The 24,250-nt window shown below is 37.7% G+C and overlaps 1 protein-coding gene across 1 annotated transcript in view; it reads right to left on the reverse strand.

Moving 5' to 3' along the window:
• Positions 1-24,250, reverse strand: part of TET1 (tet methylcytosine dioxygenase 1) — a 116,464-nt gene that overhangs the window by 1,667 nt on the left and 90,547 nt on the right. The window contains exons 6-10 of the mRNA XM_006889049.1: positions 13,947-14,158; positions 8,463-8,613; positions 4,790-4,879; positions 3,603-3,740; positions 161-470 (exon numbers count right to left, since the gene is read on the reverse strand). Coding sequence (XP_006889111.1) covers positions 161-470; positions 3,603-3,740; positions 4,790-4,879; positions 8,463-8,613; positions 13,947-14,158 — 901 coding nt within the window. The remainder of the gene's footprint in view (positions 1-160; positions 471-3,602; positions 3,741-4,789; positions 4,880-8,462; positions 8,614-13,946; positions 14,159-24,250) is intronic.

Here is a 24,250-nt window from a genome sequence, read left to right on the forward strand (position 1 = left end):
GTTTTGCTTTTAATAGAAATAAAGGTTCAGAATGGACAGAAAGTTTCTTTCAGTCACATCTTCTAAGAGAATAAAGATGGTGAAAAGCAAAGTCCAGACAATTCTGCCAGTGAATGTCCCAGATCTCAAGCCCTCATATGTGACAGTGAGGAAATCTTACAGTTGTTAGTTGCTTCGCTCTTCTCCACTGCTCGTATCTTGGGTGAGCAAGCCGAAGTCGTCTTTGATGCCCGCTTCGATGCCTTCTTCTTATTGATCTCACAACGAGGAATTGGAGCAGAAAAACAAGGTTTTTTTTGACAGGAAGGTGTTAGGAACTCAATGGCCCCAGATTTGACCTTGGCTTCGAATCCTTCCTTTGAGCCATACTCATCTGTGCCTGCAAGTTTATAAAAAGGGAGCACATGGAGCTGCTCATCCTGGGGAACAACTCCCATGGAGCGGTTATCTTCTCGTGTTAAAGTACATACCTGACAGGAAGAAAACAGGAAATGGGAAATACAGGCTCTTTTACTATTGTTTATTTCTAACACCCTTCGTTGTGAAAAGGGAATATTTTAATTTTCAATTAATTTAGAGAAATAAACGCTATGTCAAGCCACTGAAATATAACTGAATTTTAATATAGTATCAGTTGTTTATAAGGAAATATTGTACTTTTAACATAATTACATTATTTTTCCCTTATACATATGAAATCTTCTTTTAGTACACAATTATTACGACATTGCCTAAATTATGAAAAATTATTATGGAGCTGTATACTCATTAACAAACGCCCTAACCCTAACTATTGAAAACATATGTCCTGGGGGGAGGGGGGACAGGGAGAAAAGTGCAACAATGAATAAATAGAAATCCAAAGTCTCCGTAAACTTTCAATAAAATTAATTTAAAAAACAAAAACAAACAAAACAAAAAAGGAAACAAATGTCCCTAGCTGCACTTTGTACTCTAAAATTTAGTTCCAAAGGAAGGTCGACTATGAATGAATGACTTTTCCAATGTGCTAAGGAGCAATGGTCATTTCAGTCACTTGTTTGCTATCGAAGAATTGGACAAGGAATAAGATGAAAGAAGTAGAACTGAAGTTGATGAATTTTGATGTGACAGAAGAGTACTAAATAGACTGTGAAAAGAACGAACAAATATATCTTGGAACCAGGGTGTTCCTTTGAGGAAAGAATGATGAAATTTCACCTCACATACTTTGAGCATGTTGTTAGGAAGGTTCTTTTCTTAGAAAAGTGAGCCATGCTTGGAAAGGTAGTTAAGTCAGTGAAAGAGATAAAGATCCTCAACCAAATAGGTCAACAAAGTGACTATAGCAATGGGTTGAAGTATATATTAAGGGATGTTAAGAAAAGGCATAGGATGAGACAAGGTTCAGATCTTTTATTCATAAGGTCACTAGGAGTCAGACTCAATGGCACCTAACAACAACAACTAGTAGCAATACCATGATGCCAATCCTTGTTCTGTTTCAGATAAATGCTTCTTGGTCTCTTGGGTTTTGTCTGAGCATAACTTGTATTTTGAGGTTATTATCATTCTTCTAAATGTTAGCAAAAATTTGTTATGCCCCCTACACACAGTCAAATGTCTTTGCATATTCAATAAAACCCAAGACTGATAAAATAGTGACATTTTTGACTTACACTTTCTTCAGCTTGTAACCAGGAGAAAAAACCCCAAATCATGCTAAAATGGTATATAGGTGAAAGAGAGGACTATCCTTAACTAGATGGATTTACCCGGTTACTATTAAAAGGGGCAGCTACGAGTCAGTTCTGACACAATGGCAGTGAATTATGATTCAGTTGAACTGTATTTGTTGGTAGATAGCATTGGTTTGAATCTATTAAGCCTTGGCAACCCAAAGGAGTGTTACTTTGAGTTAGAATACACCCAGTGGCAAAGTCTGTTAAAATGATTTCTTTATTGTGAGCTGATTAAAAAGTCAGCTAATTTACAAAGTAAATTGCTTTTTAATATGACAATTCATACTCATTTTGATCTCTAACATTAATTATATATCATAATTTAATTCAAAGTTGTCCTCCTATCGTATTCCTCTTAGCCTTCTGGGTTTTATTCTTGGGCAAAACTTGCTCTTTTGGCCTTACATGGTTTGTTATTCGAAGGGGTTATTTGCCATGAGGGTGAGTTTTATTCCTGGTTGGAAGGATGAATAAGGGCTACTGTCTCACGGGGGTATGATGGAAATATCAATATGTTGTCTGAACTGACCCATAACTGACACTCCGGTGGGTTTTCAGAGGGAGTAAATCACATGGCAGAAGGTTTCCCATCCTTCTCCCATAGAGCAGCTGGTCGATTCAAACCATGTACCTCTGGGATTGCAGAACAGCGCACTATTATGCCATCGGAGCTGCTTTCTATAAGAAATTTTATTTTTCCCTATGGAGAACATTTATTCTTAAGGAGAATAAAAATTCAGACTAGAAGAACTTAACTATCAAGACCGAGTAAACAAACGGAATGGAAGCAGAGTTAGTGGTAAAAATTCAAGATGCAGGAATTTAGAGATGGAAGAAATCACGAATGATCACAAGCACCAAGGGTAAAGCTTATGTTCCATAAGCATCTTTAGTATCAGGATCAAAGAACACAAAGAGGCTCAAAAGGGCATACAACTACAGTATAGCTCTGAGCTACATATGGGTGGTTCATCATCATCATTCTGCCAATAATTATATCCTAGATTATGAATATCTGTAAATCGGCTAGAAACCTGATCCAGATGTGGGTCATATTCAGAATTCAGGATAATTATATTGGCAGAATGATGATGATGAACCAGGCACTACGTATGAGGACAGATCTGCATATCATTACCACATAGAAATAACAATAATTAGATGGAATTCCCTCAGCTTTTATGAAAAGGACTCATCTCCACTCATTAGAATTTCACTCGACTCCTTAATAATGGACAAAATTCTACTGCTAAAACAAGGAAGGATTCTGGCTATGGATTGATCTGATTATAACCTTATAATCAATAAAGCATGTCATAACAAGGGTTTCAAATTTGGGAGGAAGCCATATGAATTAGCAAATACAGAGGCAATTTCTAATTTTTGCTTTACAAGGTAAAAGGGGAAAAATAATTACTTGGAGGAAAGTTATTTCATCGACAAAAGAATTATTCCATGATTTTTAATTAGGATATCTGTCTAAACTATACTTTGACTGACAACTATAGGACTGTCAGTATGTTTATAACTGTAAATGTAGTAGGAATACCAGAAGAAAAGTATAGTTGGTAAAATTAGCGTATTAACGGTACTATATAAAGTACTACCTAAGGCATTAATAAATAATATCCATTCAACTTGAAGAATTTGCCACAATTTCCTTTCAAATTCATTGACATACATCATGGCAAAAAAGAAAGCATTAAGTAGCTTTTTACATACCAATAATCATGTACTCATTATCAACTACCAAATGTACCAGAAGTAAATATATGAATCAAGTAGTTAAAAAAGAGAAAAGGTAGTTCCTGGGCTTAGTAAATCACAGCCAAGGACCAAGGTGATGGAGCATTTAGAATTGGAGGTCTCACAGGTACGTACCACAGTGCTTCCGTTACTCATGTTTTGACTGTCCTTATGGGGATGCGCACAGAAGTCCAGGCAACAAGTGACCCCAGAGAAAGGACGACCCTCTTTGTTGCCAAGTCGACACTCAGGGGCAAGATGTTCATTTTGCACCTGAAAAACAAAGTATGAGACACAGCATTAAGTAAAAAGGGAAAAATCACAGATAAAACCTTTTCTGATCATGTTCCCAGATCACTTACTTCTTGGGAATTCTGAGATGAAACTGGATTATAGTACCGAATGGATGGTGGCCTAGTAACATTCAGACTTTGAGAATGTGGAGAATTTAAAATGGGAATCAAGGAATTTATGAGCAAGAGCTCAACCACTGTCCCACCAGGGTGTCATATAAATCATTTCAGAGACTTTTATTCTCCCACGTCTGAGTATAAAAGAGTGCTAGTGGTTTGCTTGGTACTCAGCAATACATGTGCTCACTATGATCAGGATTTGTCATCTTAACAGTAGAAAGTCTTTCATTCTTTAGACACAGAGTGCTGCTTTCTAGGTTTCGATGTGCAATTCCACTTATTTTGTTTACATTGAACAGAGGTGGCTGGGGAACCCATCCTTCTCTTGTTCTTAATTTTGGATGCAAAGCTTTCTGTCTTTCAATCATACAGCATTAAGTAAGCTTACATAATTTAGTAAGTGATGGCATTTTAATTCTTGGTTTGTTGGTTGTTTCTAATAAAAACAGACTTACATAATTACATATGTAAGCACATTATTTGGGTGATTTTAATCTGCAGTCCTCAGGCCTGGTTTTAACTGTTTTTGGTCAAACATTCTTCTAAGTGGTATAGCACTGGTCTGTCCATTTGCTGTACAGAGGTAACTCGTGGTTGCTGTGATGCTAAACACTGTGACACTGATGTGTCAAATGTGATAATGGTTACCCATGGAGGACAGTGTTTGGTGGAGGTCCCTGATTAAAACAAGCTTAGCAGCAGCAGTGGCATCCACTTCTGAAATAGCTTGCCTCCAGAAACCCTATGAACCTGGAGAAACGATGAAAATTATACAAGTGTTCAGGTCTTTTCATTCATAGGGTTGCTATGAGTGGTCTATGACTTGACGGCACTTAACAACAACAACAAACACATTAATTAACAGTAATTAGCAATGCTCAAAGAAATTATGTAAGACTATAAACGTACCTGATTTTGGTAAGCATCTGGGGCAAACTGCTTATAAATTGGACCTAATAGTGTAGCCAAATACTGCAAATGCTCTTCAATTTTTTTTTCCTATTAAAAAAAAAAAAGAAAAGAAAATTTACCATTTTTTCAAAACTATTGTCGGTCCTTGCATGGTTAAATTTAACATTTAAAAATAGAAACATGATTAGAATGCTGTATGCTGTTGAGTTGGAATTGACTCATAGCTGAGCTTTCAGGGAGATTTTAGAGGCAGTAAATCAAATGGAGGGGAGATTGCCTATCCTTCTCCTCCGGAGCAGCTTGTGGATTTGAACCACATGTTTTTGAGATCACAATGCAGCTTCTTATCCTAGGCTATCAGAGCTCCTTTTAAAATAGAAATACATTTTGACGTTACACTTCTGCTTATTTTTAAAGAGAAAAAGCATAGTATTGGACATTACACATGAATTACACATGGTTCACATAGGAGCCATGCGCTCTGTGGCCTAGTAGGTAAGGTGTTGTATTCAACCCAAAGACATGCAGTTCATTCAGCTTTCCTGTGGGCGAAAGATGGACATGCACCTGTGTGCCTAATAGCCTCTGAAAAATGCCATGAGGGTGATGAGTCAGTCATTAAATATGTAGTAGTACCCAGCTACAGAAAACACACATAAGTATCTTTCTATAATTTTCTTTCAGTAAAAATCTATCTGAAATCAGTAGTACCTCTAATTTTAAGGTTTCTTCTAAGACTCTTTTGACTTTCTGGCAATATCCTATCATGTACCTTTATGAGTCATTTCAGCATTTTTTTTCAGCCAAATTTTACTTGCATGTAGTATTAATTGATATGGTTTAGATTATTTCCACATACAGAAGGATCACTGTATGGTGTATAGGAACACTACAGATCTCTTCCTATCAGTTGGCCAAGCAGCTGTTCCAAATTTCATGGCATAGACCAGTGAGCAAATCCAGGATATATTTGTTTGTTTGTTGAAATATGTCAATTACTATTCCATCAGCAATTCCTGGGGCCTTATTTTTTGCCACTGCCTTCAGTACAATGTGAACTCTGCTCAGATCTAGTGAATCAGAGTCCACTGGGTAAGATCCGATGGTGTATAGTTACCATTTATGTTTTGTTAAAAAGGTATTTTCAGTAAAGAAATCATTGATTACACAAAATTACTTGCAATCAAGTTGGACAGTGAATAAGAAAGACTGAAAAAAGATTTGATGCCTTAGGGTTGTGATTTGAATACGCTCATGGACTATAAAAGAAACAAGTAAGTCAAGAAGAAAGTGCAACAAGGTACTCCTTAGAGGCAAAGATGGTGAAACGTCAGGAGGGGTGAGTCCTCGGAAAAGGACACCATGCTGGGAAGGCTGGAGAGTCAGAGAAAGAGAGGAAGATCTCCAACAAGATGAACTGGACACTGTGACTATAGCAATGAGTTTGACCATATCAGAGATCCTGAGTACGGTGGAACTTAGTGTAAACTGTTGTTCACAGGATCACTTAGAGTTATACCTGACAACATGCACATTTAAAGTCACTCTTTCTGTTTTAAAGAGATTTCTAAGAACAAATTTTACATAATGTGTAGAAGAGAATGGAGAACTAGCTAAGTAAAGCACATGCCAGGTATCAGATCGTGGGCTGAGGTTCAAATTTGCTGCTTTCCTCAAATGAAATGAGCCACTTTTACAGAAAGGCCACAAACAAACTTTGGTAAGGTTGTGAGATGCATATCTAGAAACTGGATATATTTTGAGAGTGACAATGTCTCTATTAACAATGTTACTTATGACAAAATATGAAGCAGAGAGGAGGAGATGGGGAAAACTCAGTTGAAAGATCATTTTAATAGTTTTCTACAGAGATATTTTGAATCATATTGCAATTAGTAAATTTAAAATTATTTTAAAGAAAAGATAAAAGGAGGAACGTAGTGGACAGTGATTCCATCAACACAGACAGCTTTCCATGTGGATAAAATCACCTCTAGAATACAAAAAAGAATTCTAAAACCCCAAGCTATACAACAATGTTTAATAAGAAGGCAATGGGGACAGAGAAAGTCTTTTAGATAATGCAAAGTATCATTTATAACATCTTTTTGTTTTTCTACTGATTCATGTTCTTGTATGTAATAAATGCTTAATTTATAAATTAGTGTTTTCCATTCAATTGTCGTCATAAAGATGATGTTGTTGTTCGTATGTAGCCATTGAGTCAGAAGCTATAAATTTCATGGGAGAAGACTGCTCATCTTTTCCCCTCAGATCAACTGATGGCCTTTGGTTTGGCATGCCAAACAATGCAGATATTTGTATTCATTGTAGTATATTAATATAAATACAAGAATTACTGTAAGTTTAACGCTGGTAGACTGAGTATGTTTCATTATTAGTAGAATGATGCAGAAAATATACAATACTTCATTTGATTCATTGTTTGGTAATGTCAGACTAATTAGTCTAAAAAAAGAATACTGTCATTTTCAATCACTCATAGACAAGTTTGTTTTATAATATTACAATTGATTAATGTTATTAATTGCTGCATCTAATCAAACCCTTATTGTATAATCCTATTCCCTCCACCCAATTTAGGCAACTCTACTAGGGGGTTGTTACTTTGTTTTAAAAAATACAGGTGGTCGCTATGAAGATGGCGCCAAAAGCAAAGAAGGAAGCCTCTGCCCCTCCCCAAACTGAAGCCAAAGCAAAGGCATTAAAGGCCAAGAAGGCAGTCCTGAAGGGCATCCACAGCCAAAAAAAGAGAAGATCTGCACGTCACCCACCTTCCGGTGCCCTAAGACCCTGAGACTCCGAAGGCAGCCCAAATAACCCCAGAAGAGCGTCCCCAGGAGAAACAAGCTTGACCACTATGGCATTATGAAATTTCCCCTGACCACTGAGTCAGCCATGAAGAAGATAGACGATAACAACAGACTTGTGTTCATTGTGGATGTCAAGGCCAACAAGCACCAAATCAAACAAGCTGTAAAGAAGCTCTATGGCATTGATGTGGCCAAGGTCAACACTTTGATTAGACCTAATGGAGAGAAGAAGGCCTATGTTCGACTTGCTCCTGACTATGATGCTTTGGATGTTGCCAACAAAACTGGGATCATCTAAACTGAGTCCAGCTGGCTAATTCTAAATATAAATTTTTTTTACAAAAAACAAACAAACAAGCAAGCAAACAAACAAACAAACAAAACCCCAACATGTAGTCAACTTATTTAAACAGTATGGAAGCTTACCACTTTCATGTGACTCGCACTAATTCGTCCAGAATTCTTAAATCTTTTTCTTGATGCACCACGTGGACCAATTCTTTCATAGACGTTCTGTGGGTAGTAAACTTTGAAATGAAAAGTCTTTGAAATGTTGGAAAATGGCTGTAGTTATCCTTATTGTGTGTATATAAAATTCTAAATTCTTTCAATAGTTATTGCCTTTTGGGCAAGGGAGTTAGAAGACAGGAGAAGGCATATTTACAATTTGAGTTGGTAGTTTAAAAATGTGTTTAGAAATATTTAATATTTCCCCCATTTACTATAGCAATACTATTTAAGTATTTGATTTTCAATGTTGTTAATGAAAAAAAAATATATATATACATACATATACTCATTCTGCAATTAAAAAAGATAAATGGAAACTTACTTACATGTAAAGGATAACTGGGGTCAACTCGAAATTTTCTGGGATTGGCACTTTTAGAGAATTTGCAACCATTATAAAACATACTCCATGAACAGCCAAAAGAGAATGAAACTCCACAAGTCTCTGGATCAGTTCCCTGACATGTACAAGTCCTCCTGTAAGATAGTCATTTAAATGGAGTTAACCAATAAAGGAAGATACGACTTCTGATAATCTATTTGCATTGCATGCAATATTAAAAATACATACAGTCAAATAATCTAGTCTCAAATACTTTCTTGCTTTACTATGATTTAGTGTAAAGGAACTTACATAGATCAAGCTCTTTGAACTTAAATATTACAAAAATCTTTCTCTAATCAGATCTGACTGGCATAGGAGGGGATTGATTGCCCCTCCTTCTCCAATGGAGTATCTGGTGGATTCTTCGGATCACACATCTTCAGGATTGCAGCATAGCTTCTTGCCACTAGGCCACCAGACCCCTTTAAATGCTTTCTTTCTTTTGTTTTTAAATTTAACAAGGATGAGAAGGGAAAGAAATTTACTTGGATCTGGTCCTAGTAAGAGCAACTTCTTCATTCTCTAAAATAAGATTGATGTTTTATGTGAAATCATTGTCTGTTCTAAAGCAAGCATCTATGAATGTTGCAAGAGAAAAAGGGGATGGAAAGACTATTTCAATAATGTTCCTAGGGATGTTTCTAAAAACATATATATAGAGAGAGGAATACAGAAATGTAGAGAGAAACCCATGTTTATTTTTAAATTCTGAAAGGCTAGAAAAAGACCAGTATAGAAAACAAAAGTTCTACAAACAAAGGTAAGTCAAAATATGGTATATGGTAGGTGTATATCCTATAGAGCCTTGACATGTGAGCTGTCTGACTTATGCAAACCTATGATTATTTCTGCTTTATTCACAATAGCAAAAGGAAAAACAACCATTACCTGCTTGTCGATGAAGGAATAGAGAAGCGCATGTGCAGTACACATACAATGGTATAACAGATAGCCATAAACAAGGAGTTTAAGAAACAGAAGGAGGAAGCTCTAGTGGCCTAGTGGCAAGAAGCTGTGCTGTAATCCCAAAGGCATGTGGTTCAAATCTACCAGATGCTCTGCTGGAGAAAGAAGGGCAATCTCCTGTGCCAGTTGGATCTAATTTGACAGCACATGAGTAAATAAGAAAAAAAAATAAAAAAAACCAAACAAAAAACAAACCAACCCACAACAAAATAGATGGACCTAGAGGACACAGTGGCATGAATCCCATTTTTATTAGACTCAAATTCCTGTATACTCAAGTCCCTTATATATACAATGATAACAGTATGTAGCTACCTTATCCACACTCATCCTTGGGCATTTCACACTGCTCAGCTCTGAAAGGTGTCCTGCCAAGACTAGCAAAGGAACATTCTTAGCAAGGCAGACTAATCTAGGCTTCTGTGAGGCCAACAGAAACTCTGTCCTAAACTTATAGAACAAACCTCAATATTCCTTCAAATGGAAGAAGTATAAGAACAAAGAATAAAAGGTTGAATTTTAAAAAATGGAACACAAGGAAATGAGGGGAAAATTGTGAGAGGCTTAAACAGAGCTTTTGCACAGTGTTTTTAAACAGTTTCCAACACATAAATTGGTTTCAGTTAATGTCCAGTGTGAAGTGTTCCTGTTAACAATGCCCAAGTTAAAATTACTCTGAAGGAATCAATCAACAAACAAAACTGAGCAATTTCAGATAAAATTATTATCCTCTTCAATGTTAATACCATAAAACACACAGAATATTAGATTTTTTTACAAAGAGAAAAGACCACTTAGTACAACATGTGAATTTTCATCTTGAAGTACCAGAAGAATGTCTCTCTGTGTTTCATTGATTATGCAAAGGTGTTTGACTGTGTGGATACAACAAACTGTGGCTGACTCTGAGAAGAATGGGAATCCCAGAACACTTGATCATGCTAATGTGGAACCTATACTTGGACCAGGAGACAGTTGTCAGAACAGAGCAAGGAAATACGGCATGGTTCAAAATTGGGAAGGGTGTACACCAGGGATGTGTCCTATCTCCATACCTTTTCAATCTATATGCTGAACAAATTATCTGGGAGGCTGGGCTCTATGAGGAGAAATGTGGCATCAGAATTAGAGGAAGGTTCATCAACAAGCTGCGTTATGCAGATGACACAACCCTGTTTGCTGAAACTGAGAAGGACCTGAAGCACTTGCTGCAGAATGCAGAAGGTCAAGGACTGCAGCATTCAATATAGATTGAGGCTCAATATAAAGTAGACAAAGATTCTCACCACTGGACCAATTTCTAGTATCAGGATGGATGGTGAAGAAATTCAGGTTGTTAGCAGCTTTAGTTTGCATGGCTCCACAGTCAACACTCTTGGCACCAGCAGCCAGGAAATTCAAAGACATTTTATAATGGGAAAGTCTTCTTTAGGGACCTCTCCAAAGTACTAAAAACAATGGTGTCACTCTTGAGATTAAGGTGTGTCCGATATAGGCCATGCAATCACTTGCTATGCATCAGAGAACTGGACAATGACTAGAGAGGATAGAAGGACAATTGATGCCTATGAGCTGTGGTGTTGGAGTATTGAATATACTATGGACTGCTAAGAAAATGAACAGGTTCATCCCAGAGAGGGTTAAACCAGGCTGTTCCTTAGAGGCAAGTCCTGAAGTTTCATCTGACATGCACTGGACATATTGCAAGGAGGGACTAGTCCTTGGAAAAGGACATCATGCTTGGGAGGGTGGAGGGACAATACAGGAGAGAAGAACCCTCTATGAGGTAAATTGATTCAGTGACTGGGGTAATGTGGGTAGGTGTATCAGAGTCAGTGAGATGGGAAGGGTAGAGTAGGGTTCAGGGCTGTTGTACACAGAGTCTCTATGAATCACAGGTGACTCTACGGCACATAACAACAACAACAACAACAACATTGTATTTGCACTGACTGTTGTTTAAGAAAAAAAAAAATGGCTCCGTATACTACTGAGAAAGCAGTGACAGTGAATAAGAAGTGTAGATTTGACCATAGTATTTTCTAAAAGTATTAGATTTTTATTATACAGAAGTAACTTAGAGGATGGGACCTGCACTCAGAAATGTCAAAAAAAGAGGAAGAAAACCATCAGTCAGTCCAGTGGAAACTGAACCTTCACAACCCCAAGACCAGAAGAACTAGATTATATCTGGCTACCACTGCTGACCAGTAAAGGGAAATGGGTAACTGAAAGACATAAAAAAGGTCACAATTTCAGGCCAATAGAAATTATGGCCTATTTAATTGGCAATAAATCTCACCTTGCTTGGTTCACCTTTCAGCAAAAATATAGACAAGGCAATAACATGAACCAGTACATTAAAGTGTCACTCACTCATCAAAATAACCAACCACATAAGATCAAAAGAGAAAAATGTGGTCAGAGAAAGCTCAGAAGACACAAGAACTGGAATTTATGGAAATGAGAAGCTGATACATTGTGGATATTACAATTATACATTGTATCAGAATAATTGAATGAAAATCCATCTTGTTTTATAAAATTTTACTCAAAACACAATTTTAAAGAAGGAATCAGTGCTTAATACCACTAATTCATGAGAAGGGGTGGAGCTCACTGTTACCAAAATTAAATTATAAAGCCATTGTAGTTTTAAAAAAGTAGTATAAGGATATATAATTGAAATTCAGCTGCATATATAATTTTTTTAAATTTTATTTATTTATTTTATGTGTGTACCGTCAAATTGGATCTGACTGGTACAGGAGGTGATTGTTCCTCCTGCTTCAGCAGAGCATCTGGTAGATTTGAACCTCGCACCTCTGGGATTGCAGTGCAGTTTCCTGCCACTAGGCCACCAGAGCTCGCCTGCATATATAATTTAAATGAAATGTGACATCAAGAGTTCATACAAAGGGGAAGAGTATTTTTTAGTATTCTGTATTAGGGTGAATGGAAATAAGTTTAATTAAAAAAATTATACTAAAACAAATACTAGATGAACACGTGACCATGGGGGAGAAATCTAGATTCAAATCATCTGTAAAGCACATGATAGGAGATTGCCCATCTTTCTCATGCAGTTTCCTTCCCTGCTGGATTAAAAAGGCAGAGAGGTAATAAGGACCTGAAGACAGAGGTGCAATTCTCTATGGACTACATTACAAGAGGTCTCTAGATTTATACTAGGGAACATTATATACATATTTGATGATATATTAAAAAATAAGACATAACATAACAAAAATATGACATAGCATAACAAAATCAGAAGGTTCTATCGCTCAGCCATGGCCAAAATCAAAGCTCGGCACCTTCGCGGCAAGAAGAAGGAGGAGCTGTTAAAACAGCTGGACAATCTGAAAGTGGAGCTTTCCCAGCCAAAATGACAGGCGGTGCTAAGCTCTCCAAAATCCGAGTTGTCTTAAAATCCGTTGCCCGTGTTTTCATTGTTATTAACCAGACACAGAAGGAGAACCTCAGAAAATACTATAAGGGTAATAAGTACAAAACCCTGGATCTGCGGCCCAAGAAAACACGTGCCATGAGCCGAAGGCTCAACAAGCATGAGGAGAACCTGAAGACCAAGAAGCAGCAGTGAAAAGAGTGTCTGTACCCACTGCAGAAATATGCAGTCAAGGCCTGAACTTCTTAAATAAATAAAACACAAAACTAAAAAAAGAAACAAACAAACAAACAAAAAAACCCCCACAAAATCAGAAAGAGAAACTAAATGCCATTGTAAATGATTATGACAGAAAAAGAATATCTCAAAAGAATATCACCTTTGAAAGCTGGAACTTATTAGAAGGTGGAAAATATTCTTATATAGGAAGGAGTATAAAAATTGCACAGTGCACACAAATGTGTCATTATAAATTGGAACTGATTCCATAATAGTGTATTTCTTCTGTTTAATTTTCTTTTTCATGTTGGTCAGAGATAATTCATAGATTAACGTTAGAAGAATGGCTAAGAAAAGCAGTGAGAATTCTGGGAACAACAAAAACTTTATTAATTACTTTACTAATATTACTGTAGGAATGAAATTCAGAATATCAAAGTATAGCTATTGCCTATGCTTAAAAAGGATAGAGAAAGATAGACTGACACAATGATGTAGCAATGAGTTTCAGCGTAACAGATTGTAACATTAAAGCACCAACCACAAAGCCTTTTTATGATTGTGACTCAAGAGAATAACATTTATACAATCTGTATATAAAAATGTAATAGATTTTAGTAAAACGAGTATATTTTCTACTAATAGGAATAGAAGGTATTCAATGTGTTGTCAGAATGGAATTCTGAAGGGGTTTTAACTTACTGTGCAGTCATTTCTCTCTTTATCCCAAAATTCTGCCCTCATGAAATATTAATTTGAGATTAATTAGCAATTTAATATAATAAGATATAGAAATCTGTATGCCCCAAAGGACACAACAGGATAGCTCACGCATTATTGAAGGTACATCTTCGGTCTGTGGGATGACCGCTGTATAGCTTAAGACTCTCAGTGAGCACCGAGTATAAACTGTCAGCAATGTGTGGAGGGATGCCTTCCCACAACATGATAAGCACCACAATCACAGACTTAGCACAACGGTGACCTGGAGCATCCCGGACCAGGCAAAGAACTTTTTCTTCTTCACTGCTTCTTCTTATAACCTAAAAATAAAAAAGGTAACACAATTTATTAAGTTTTAGGAACAACAAAGCTGAAGTTGAGTGCAATGGATGTTATCTGTGACTAGGTTTTTGAAAATTGCTACTTTAAGCCCTTAAGAACTCTTGTTCGTTGCTGCCACACAACATGCCTAGAGAATATCCCAAGACAAAGAGAAAGCTGTGGTGTCATGGTTAATGTGGTATGTCAACATGGCCCTGATCCCCAAAGAGAGTGCATTCCATGAGCTGTGGCTTATGAACAGATTTAGAAATCGATGATTGGCTTTGTTTGATTAAAAGGAGCTCTCCAAAGGGGCATGGCTTGCACTGTATATGTTTAGACTTTGGCAAAAAGCTAGGACAGTTTTTCCCCCCAGGATGGCACAGGATAGAGCAAGGCTCCAGTCTGTGATTCTGGACCCAACAACAATCCATCCGGCTCTGATGACAGAGTTCTGATGGTATAGTGCTCCAGCGGCCCCTACCCTTTGGTGATCTGAGTCCCTCAGTGGCGATTTGCTCCTATGCCATTTATAGACTTGGAAAACCAATGGTGCTACCCTACAAGCTAGTAGGGAAAGGTGGAGGGTCAGAGATGCAAAGGAAGAACTTCAGAAACACAGTATAACATAGAGACAGTAACAGTTAGCTCTAGTCCATTGATGATCATGAGGACAGCACAGGATAGGGCAAGGTACCGACCAGCTGTTCATACGGTTGATATGAGTTGTAGTCAACAGTACATGAAAACTACAAGTAGCTCCGTGGCATAGTCTGTAGAGGGTTGTACAGTCTGTACAGGGTTGCACTGGTAACCCAAAGATGGTGACTTTTTGCTGGAGAATAAACCACACTCTCCTCTCACATAAATTATACCCTCAGAAATCCAATGGAGGGTCAGCTATGGGTCTGTTATGACTTGATGGCAATACATTTTAGAAAATTTAAACCTTGCTTGCAGTATCCAGATATAAACCAATGACTTGCTGTAAAGATAAACTCCTCAGCCAACAATTTGACAATAAATATACATGTCATTGATTTTCCTTCTCTAGAATATCTAATTGTATAGGATTAATACCTGTCAGAGTGGTTTGTATTTTATCCAAGTAATGCTAACCATAAGACACAGTCCAGCTTTGCTTTTCTACAAATGTCAGAACAGAACAAACATCCCATTTAAAATCTTGTCTGGAAAGTTTACTCCCTTTGTATCCTACAAATACACAGAATGATCAAAACAAAGCTAACAGTAGCATAATTGGTACTCAGTTGTATTAGTCATTATCATTATCTTCTGTCATTCTTGCCACAGCATTCAAAAAGCCCTTAAATTTAGGAACTCGGCTTACCCCTCAACACAATTCTTTTCTGTTATAGAAAATTATTCATAATAATATATCCTTTTACTCTATTTAGAGGAAGGTCAAATGTGATACATATTAAAAATTATACCTACAAAAACAAAACAAAAAAATATTATACCTGATAGTTCTCCTATAATGAAATTTCTATTAATCTTCTTTTTCTATATACTCCTGCTTATTGATTATATTCATGCTTTCTACTTTTTCAGAAATAAAGCAAATAGTCTGAAGCAGTCTCTAAGATCTAGGTTCACCAAGATCCTTGAGAAAGAAATTAAAGGAAGCCTAAATAAATGAACAAATATACTATGCTTATGGAACAGGAAATGATTCTACTTTCCTTCTACAGTGATTATTTGATTTGTTTTCTCACAAGTTATTTTGCAATTAAATTAATTAAACTATTTTGCTATAATAATCTAAACTTCACTCAGCTAACAAAAAAGTTTGCCATTGACAGACTCATAGCTGATGTTCCATGAGGCTATAAATGACACAGGAAGACACTGCATATCTATCTTTCTTGGGCACAGTGACTAAATAACTCTCTGCTTGAACATTAATGGTTTATAAAAGAAATTAAAGAGTTCATAGAAACAAATTAAAATAGAACATACCAAAATCTAGCTGATACAGCTAAAGCAGTACTCATGGGGCAGTTCATAGCAATAGGAACATACATAAAAAGGGAAGAAGAAAAATCAATGATCTAAAGCAACACCTTCATCAAATAGAAAAAGAACAAGAATCTAATCCTACAGCTTCTAGGTGAAAGGAAATTATAAGGACAAGACTGAAATCAATGAGATACAAAACCGAAAAACAATTGTGACTATCAATAAGATCAGGAACTGGTTTTTCAAAAGGGTCAATAAAATTGACAAACTATTGGCAAACGTAACAAAAGAAAAAAAAAGAGAAGACACAGATAAATGGATTAAGAAATGATAGAAGTGACATCACAACAAAAGCAGAGGAAATGAAATCTATAAAGTTAGAATATTATGAAAAGCTATACTCTGAAAACTAAAAAGAAACAGACAAAATCCTTGAAATGCATGCCCTACACAGGTAGACATGGACAGATGTGGAACACTTGAACAGACCCCTCATAAAAGAAGAAAATGAGAAGGTTTTAAAAAAAAAAGGTCCTGGACAAGATGGTTTCATGGATACCACACATTCAATGAAGATCTATTACCAATTATTAAAAAAAGTAGAAAAGAAGAAACACTCCCAGAGTCATTCTATGAAGCAAGTACAAACCTCATACCTAAACCAGGCAAAATAGTACCAAGAAGGAAAACTATAGGCCACATCTCTCATGAATATAGATGCAAAATCCTAGCAAATAAGAGTCCCAAAGTAGGTAAGGAAAAAAAAATCATCAAGGCGTAGTGGGATCCATACCTTCCCTCTGTAACTTGATTTGTGCCACTATTAGAGCCTCTACTTGGAATATTATTGCTTTTTAGTTTTTGACTCATGTACTTTTAACTTGTTAGTTAAATTTGTGTCTTCTAGGCTGCAACACTTCCATGATACATCTTCAAGGATATGAACATGTACGGCTAAGCACAATTGATAACAGTGCATCTAAATTCCAAAATCAATCTCCATAATAGTCTATGTGTTTCCTACTGCCAAAGGGGCCCTTTAGAGTAATGAGAGAAGATCTTCACCCTGAAACCTACAGTGTCCCTTTTCAGCAGGAAGTAGCTAAGAGAATACGCTGTCCCCTTTTCCTTATGAATCAGGGTGAAGTCTCTCTCAGGGAGGAGTGATAGGGAATGGCAAAGGACACACTGACAAAGGAGATTAATCAGAACAGGCTTTGACAAGCACTATGGCAATTGGACAATTAAAACAGACTTTCAAGGGGGGAGAAAGAAGAACGAACTAGGGAGGAGGGTAAAGAAAATAGTGCAACAATGAATGCATGAAACCCCAAAATCTCTGTAAATGTTCATTAAAATTGATAAAATTTAATAATAATTAAAAAAGAAAGAAAAGATACAATGCAAAAAAAAAAAGAAAAGAAAATCAAGTAACGTAATTCACCACATTAACAGAGAAAATGACAAGAATCATATGATCTTCGCAATTGATGCAGCAAAGGCATTTGACAAAATCTAATTGGAATAAAAGGGAATTTCCTCAACGTAATGAAAGGAATATATGCAAACCCAAGAGCCAATATCATTCTCAATGGAGAAAGACCATAAAGTTCATAAGAGGTAAAGTGAGATCAAGCTTAGAGAGTCGATTCTGTGATATAAAAAGACTGTCAAATACAGTCAGAAGTGCACAATCTGGGGAGCTCTGGTGGCCTAGTGGCAAGAAGCTGCACTACAATCCCAGAGGAGCACAGTTCGAATCCACCAGATGCTCTGCCAGGAAAGGAGGGACAATCTCCTCCTGTACCAGTCAGATCTGATTTGACGGTACACGCACACACAGAAATAATAATAATAAAAAAAAAGTGCACAATCTAGAGAGGGTAAAAATGATGAATGAAACCTCCTAAAGATTAAATCCCTGTGAACATAAAAAATATTTTCCAATAGAATAAAAAGAAAAGCTACTGACTGGGAACAAACACCTGGCAATGCCATTTTAGACAAGGATCGAATATCTAAAGTTTACAGACTGCTACAGGGCCGCTACAAGAAAAAAGACAGATAACACAATTACAAAATGGACAAAAGACATGGTAAGACTTTTCACACAGGACTATTCCCATGGCCAATAGATATATAAAGAAATGCTCAAAATCACTGGCAAGAAAAGAGATGAAAATAAAAACCACAATGAGATTCCATCTCACCCCAGTAGCAGTGGCAAAGTTTAACAGGATAGCAAGTAATGAATGTTGGAGAGGATGTGGTGAGATAGGAATTCTTTTACATTTTTGGTGGGATTGTAAATGGCACAAGCACTCTGGAAAGCAGTTTCACATTTCTGCTAAAGGCTGAACATAGAAATTTCATATGACCCAGCTATTCGACTGCTTGGAATATACCCCGAGAAAATTATAACTGAGGCACTAACATTGATTTGTATACCAAAGTTCATAGCAGCATTGTTCACCATTGCAAGAACATGGAAACCATCTAAATGTCTAACCACAATGGAATGGATTGAGAAAATATGGTACATTCACACAATAGAATACTATGCAGCATGCAGGAGAACTGACAGTACCTAACTTGGGAGGGACTGGAGAACATTATGCTAAATGAACTAACTCCGTCCTATAAAGACAAATTACTGTATAAAACCATTATTGCAGAGATAGAAAGATAACTAGTAAAATGTGTATGAGGACCTCAGTGGGGGAGGGTACGAACAGAAGGGTGAGGATGGGCAGTGGGTCATCATAGGGTCACATAATTTGATGGGTAGAATGAAGTGTGGGTAAAGGAAATAGGAAAGATTCAGTATGAAAAAGAATGTATATGAACTTTGTTAGTAAACCAGTATAAAATAAAAATTTTATTTAAAAGAAAAAAGATGCTCAATGTCAGAGTCATCAAGGAGATCCAAATCAAAGCCACAAATAAGATATCATTTTAAGCTTACTATATGTCATAGCATTGGCACTATCAAGGGTTCTGGGATTCCCATTCTTCTCAGAGTCAGCCACAGTTTGTTATGATCCACACAGTCAAATGCCTCAGAACAGAGCAAGGGAACACTGCATGGTTCAAAATTGGGAAGGGCGTACGCCAGGGATGCATCCTATCTCCATACCTTTTCAACCTATATGCAGAACAGATTATCTGGGAGGCTGGGCTCTATGAAGAGAAATGTGGGGTCAAGATTGGTGGATGATTTACCAACAATCTGCATTATGCAGATGACACAACCCTGCTTGCTGAAACTGAAGAGGACCCGAAGCACCTGCTACAGAGGGTCAAGGACTGCAGCCTCCTATATGGATTGAGGCTCAATGTCAAGAAGACAAAGATTCTCACCACTGGACCAATCAGCAGCATCAGGATGGATGGTGAAGAGATTGAGATTGTACACAGCTTTAGTTTGCTTGGCTCCACAGTCAACACTCTTGGCACCAGTAGCCAGGAAATTAAAAGGTGCATTGCCGTGGGAAAGTCTGCTGTTAGGGACCTCTCCAAAGTACTGAAGAGCAATGGTGTCTCTCTGGAGACTAAGGTGCGTCTGATACAGGCCATGGTCGTCACAATCACTTGTCATGCATAACAGAGTTGGACAATGACCAAGGAGGATAGAAGGAGAATTGATGCCTTTGAGCTGTCGTGTTGGAGAAGAGTATTGAGAATACCATGGACTGCTAGGAAAACAAACAGATTTGTCCTGGAAAGGGTTAAACCAGGTGGCTCCTTGGAAGCAAGGATTCTGAGGACATGTTGTGAGGAGAGACCGGTCCTTGAATCAGGACATCATGCTTGGGAGGGTGGAGGGACAGCACAGGAGGGGAAGGCCCTCTACGAGGTGGATTGATTTAGTGACTGGAATAATCGGGATGGGAGGGTCAGAGACAGTACGATTGGCACAGGACAGAGCAGAGTTTAGGGCTGTTGTACATAGGGTCGCTATGAGTTGCAAGCAACTCGATGGCACATAACAACAACAACAACATATGTCATAGCTGACCATCCAAGAAATTTTCATAAGTTGCAAATTTCAAGGGAAGAAAGACTGTCTCTCCCACGGAGTAGTTGGCAGGTTCAAACTGCTTCAAAAAGCTAAAAATAGATATTGTGATGTCTTCTAGTTATAAACCTTAGCTGTAATATACACTGATGAAGATAAACTAGATACTGACAAACATATGCATAATAGAAAAACATGGAAATACCAAAGAGCGGTGAACAATAGATGAATCAGCATACAAAGGACAGTACCTATCTATTACATACTATTTGGAAGCAGGAGAGGTATCCACTTCCTAACAACATGCTTCTGGAAACTATGAACTTTGACAAACAACTATAGTTATAGCTTCAGGTCTTTTGTTCATAGGGTCGCTATGAGTTGTGCTTAACTTGATGGCAATCAACAACATACACCCATAAATAAAGAGCTATTATTGGATTAATCAAACAGACCTTAGGTTGTTCAAATAATACGATCATAAAGGACAAAACTGTATGACTGATCACACTTTTATAAGAAGACAAAAACAAATATTTAGAGAGACCAACACTGGCTCTTTCCCCCAAAGATAGTTTGTTCTTTATAAAATAACTTTGTTATTTTGGTGATGAGAAAGGTAGCATTAAATGTACATGAAGTATACTAGATGAGATGATATTTTTGTTAAACATAATTTTGCAATGCTCATGATGACATGCATGTGGAGATATTATATAAATAAATACATATATATAGCTGTATTTATGTGTATGCAGTGATAGTTTAGGAGCACAGTCTCGTGGGATTACTTACATGTATTTTTCTCACCTCATCAAAGAGAGAGCAATCAAACAATCATTGTACTCATTGGCAAAAAGGAGGCCAAAGACTCAGGGATCATATTAGATTAATTAGATTATAGAACTAGTGGATGTAATTGGGATACATAGATTAGTGGTGACTGAGGGAGTTCTGGTGGCCTACTGGTAAGAAACTGCACTGCAATTCCAAAAGCACGAGGTTTGAATACACTAGCTGCTTCATGACTGAAGGACGCAATTTACTACATCAGAAAACCCACTGGAAGGTCAGCTATGAGTCAATTCTGAGTCAAAAGGACACAACCATCTACCTGGCGACTAGAGGGCAAGGAGCTAGCCTTCCCAATGATTCTATTAGAGCCACAGAGATGAAGACAATTTGAGAGTGCTGTACCTTGAGGCATTCTTTAAACCTTAAATTGAAATTACCCCTTGAGTTCACTTTTTGGCTAAAAAATTGATTGCCTCATCAACAATATGTGTTATGCAGATGACACAACCTTGCTCGCTGAAACTGAGGAGGACCTCTTGCATTTACTGCAGAGGGTCAAGGACTGCAGCCTTCAATATGGACTGAGGCTCAATGTCAAGAAGACAAAAATTCTCACCACTGGACCAATCAGTAGCATCAGGATGGATGGCGAAGAGATTGAGATTGTTCACAGCTTCAGTTTGCTCGGCTCCACAGTCAACACTCTTGGCACCAGCAGCCAGGAAATCAAAAAACGTATTGTGATGGGAAAGTCTGCGGTTAGGGACCTCTCTAAAGTACTCAAGAGCAACAGTGTCTCTCTGGAGACTAAGGTCTGCCTGATACAGGCCATGGTTTTTGCAATCACTTGTTATGCATCAGAGAGTTGGACAATGACTAGGGAGGATAGAAGGAGAATTGATGCCTTTGAGCTGTGGTGCTGGAGAAGAGTATTGAATGTACAATGGACTGCCAAGAAAACAAACAGATTCATCCTAGAGACAGTTAAACCAGGCTACTCCTTGAAGGCAAGGATTCTGGCATACTTTGGACATGTTGTAAGGAGAGACAGGTCTTTAGAGAGGGACATCATGCTGGGTAGAGTAGAGGGACAGCGCAGGAGGGGAAGACCCTCTATGAGGTGGATTGATTCAGTGACTGGGGTAATCGGGATGGGTGTGTCAGAGGCAATGAGATTGGCACAGGATAGAGCACAGTTTAGGGCTGTTGTACATAGGGTCGCTACGAGTCGCAAACAACTCGACGGCACATAACAACAACAGCAACAACAACAGAAAATGAATGCTATTGAGAGCATCATCTGAGCGCAATGAGAAATAGTTTATGTGAGATCAAACAATCAGAAATTACTCAAATGCAAGGAGAAAAGGAGAGAGGACACCACAACTAGGGTACTGGAAATGTACAGCTGATAGCCATAATTAAATGTGTGAAAAATGAGGGCACATTATGATTACTTTAACCAATACAAGGGAATAATTTATGTAGAAATACAATTACATTCTAGACTATTTGTGATAACCTTGTCTGCCTGAGCTAATTTATTCTTTTTTGTTTTTGTTTTCTGGTTATCTTTTATTGCAGGGGAATATCCCCCCAAAGCAGTTTTATTTTAGATGAAGAGAGCCTGCCCTCCCTCCAATGTCTCAAGAGTGTTGCCGACAGGGCCGGGTATCAGTGACCTTCAGAGAGAGGAAGGTCTGAGGCTGAATGGGGTGAGCAGGTGAGCATCACCTGGGGTCCCAGGTCACTGTCAGGGACTGGGTTTCAGCTGTCCACACCATGGCAGTGGGCAACGAGCTTAAAGTCCTAATGGCTCTGGGCACTAACTCTCACTGGGGGCTATTGATGAAGTCACAGGCAATTTTTCAGCCAACGCCAGTGAGCTAACCTATTTTGAGTTCCTATTATATGGAGCTCTTACAGTTGGGTAGACCATACATTCTAGGTGACCTCTACTTGATAATTACAGTTCTGGTCCATTCATTCCTAAACTCCTAAAAACTGGCAGAGAAAAGAAAGAAGACAATTTTCAAAGTTACTCTTGCCAAACGCTACTAGACTGGTCACTAAAAAAATTATTTAAAAATTCTCATTGCCTCATCTGTCTAAAATCAAATCTGTAACATATGCACACTAAGAGAAAAAGCAAAGTTAGCACAATTTACTCTATCAATTCAGTTATTAGATTCCTTAATTAAAAATGATGGATGAAGGGAGTTCTGGTGGCCTAGTGGCAAGAAGCTGCACTGTAATCCTAGAGATATTTGGTTCGAATCAATGAGATGCTCTGCTGGAAAAGGAGGGGCAATCTCCTCCTATACCAGTCAGATCTGATTTGATGGCGCGTGCGCGCACACATACACACACGCACACACACACACACGATGGATGGTAATTTTCTACCTGTTTCTTCTACTTTGTTGCTTCTTCTTGTTAAGTGCCGTTGAGTCTTAAGATGACTCATATTAACCCTATGAACAAAAGACCTGCACACTTGTATAACTTTGGTCATTTCTCCATGTTCATAAAGTTTCTGGAGGCAAGCTATTTCAGAAGTGGATGTGCCCCTGCTTCCAAGCTTGTTTTAATCAGGAAGCTCCACCAAACACTGTCTGCCATGTGTAACCATTACAGTATTTGGCACATCATTGTCACAGCTTTTAGCATCACAACAACCACAAGTTACCTCTGTATACCAATGCAAAGACTAGTGCTATACCACTTAGAAGAATGTTTGACAAAAAAAAAAAAAAAAAAGAAAGAAAATTAAACCAGGCCTGAGTGCCACAGATTAAAATCACCCACCTCGGGCTTGGTAGCATAACTTTCTGTCCACTAGACTAACATAGCTTTCTCTATGTTGTCATTGTTATTGTTGTTAAGTGCCTTCTCACTCCCCTTAGCAAATCAACATTCTACCCTAATGCTCACCAATCCCAGCCAACAAGCTTTTGTAGAACCTGGCTCCTGCAGAAGACTTTCAAATTGGATTCCAGCCATTTTTCTGCTTATCAAGTTAAAAAAAAAGACATTTGATATTGTTTTTACACGCTGTCATTGTGTTTACTTTTCCCCAATCTACAAAATACTTGCTATTCTTAAAAACTTTCCACATTCAGATTGTTATAATTAGATATTGAAATTTTCATCTGGTCACGGGCCCAGCTGCAGAAAACCAAGGACAATTACAGACTTTAGGAGAGGCAAGCTGCTCTCTGGAGAGATTGCTGCCAGGCTGCAAAGGACCTCAGAGGGCATGGAGAGGCAACCCTGGAGCTGCAACAGTCAGTTG

Source organism: Elephantulus edwardii, unplaced genomic scaffold (assembly GCF_000299155.1).
Source record: "Elephantulus edwardii isolate Elephantulus edwardi_28Jun2011 unplaced genomic scaffold, EleEdw1.0 scaffold00074, whole genome shotgun sequence".
Lineage (NCBI taxonomy): Eukaryota > Metazoa > Chordata > Mammalia > Macroscelidea > Macroscelididae > Elephantulus > Elephantulus edwardii.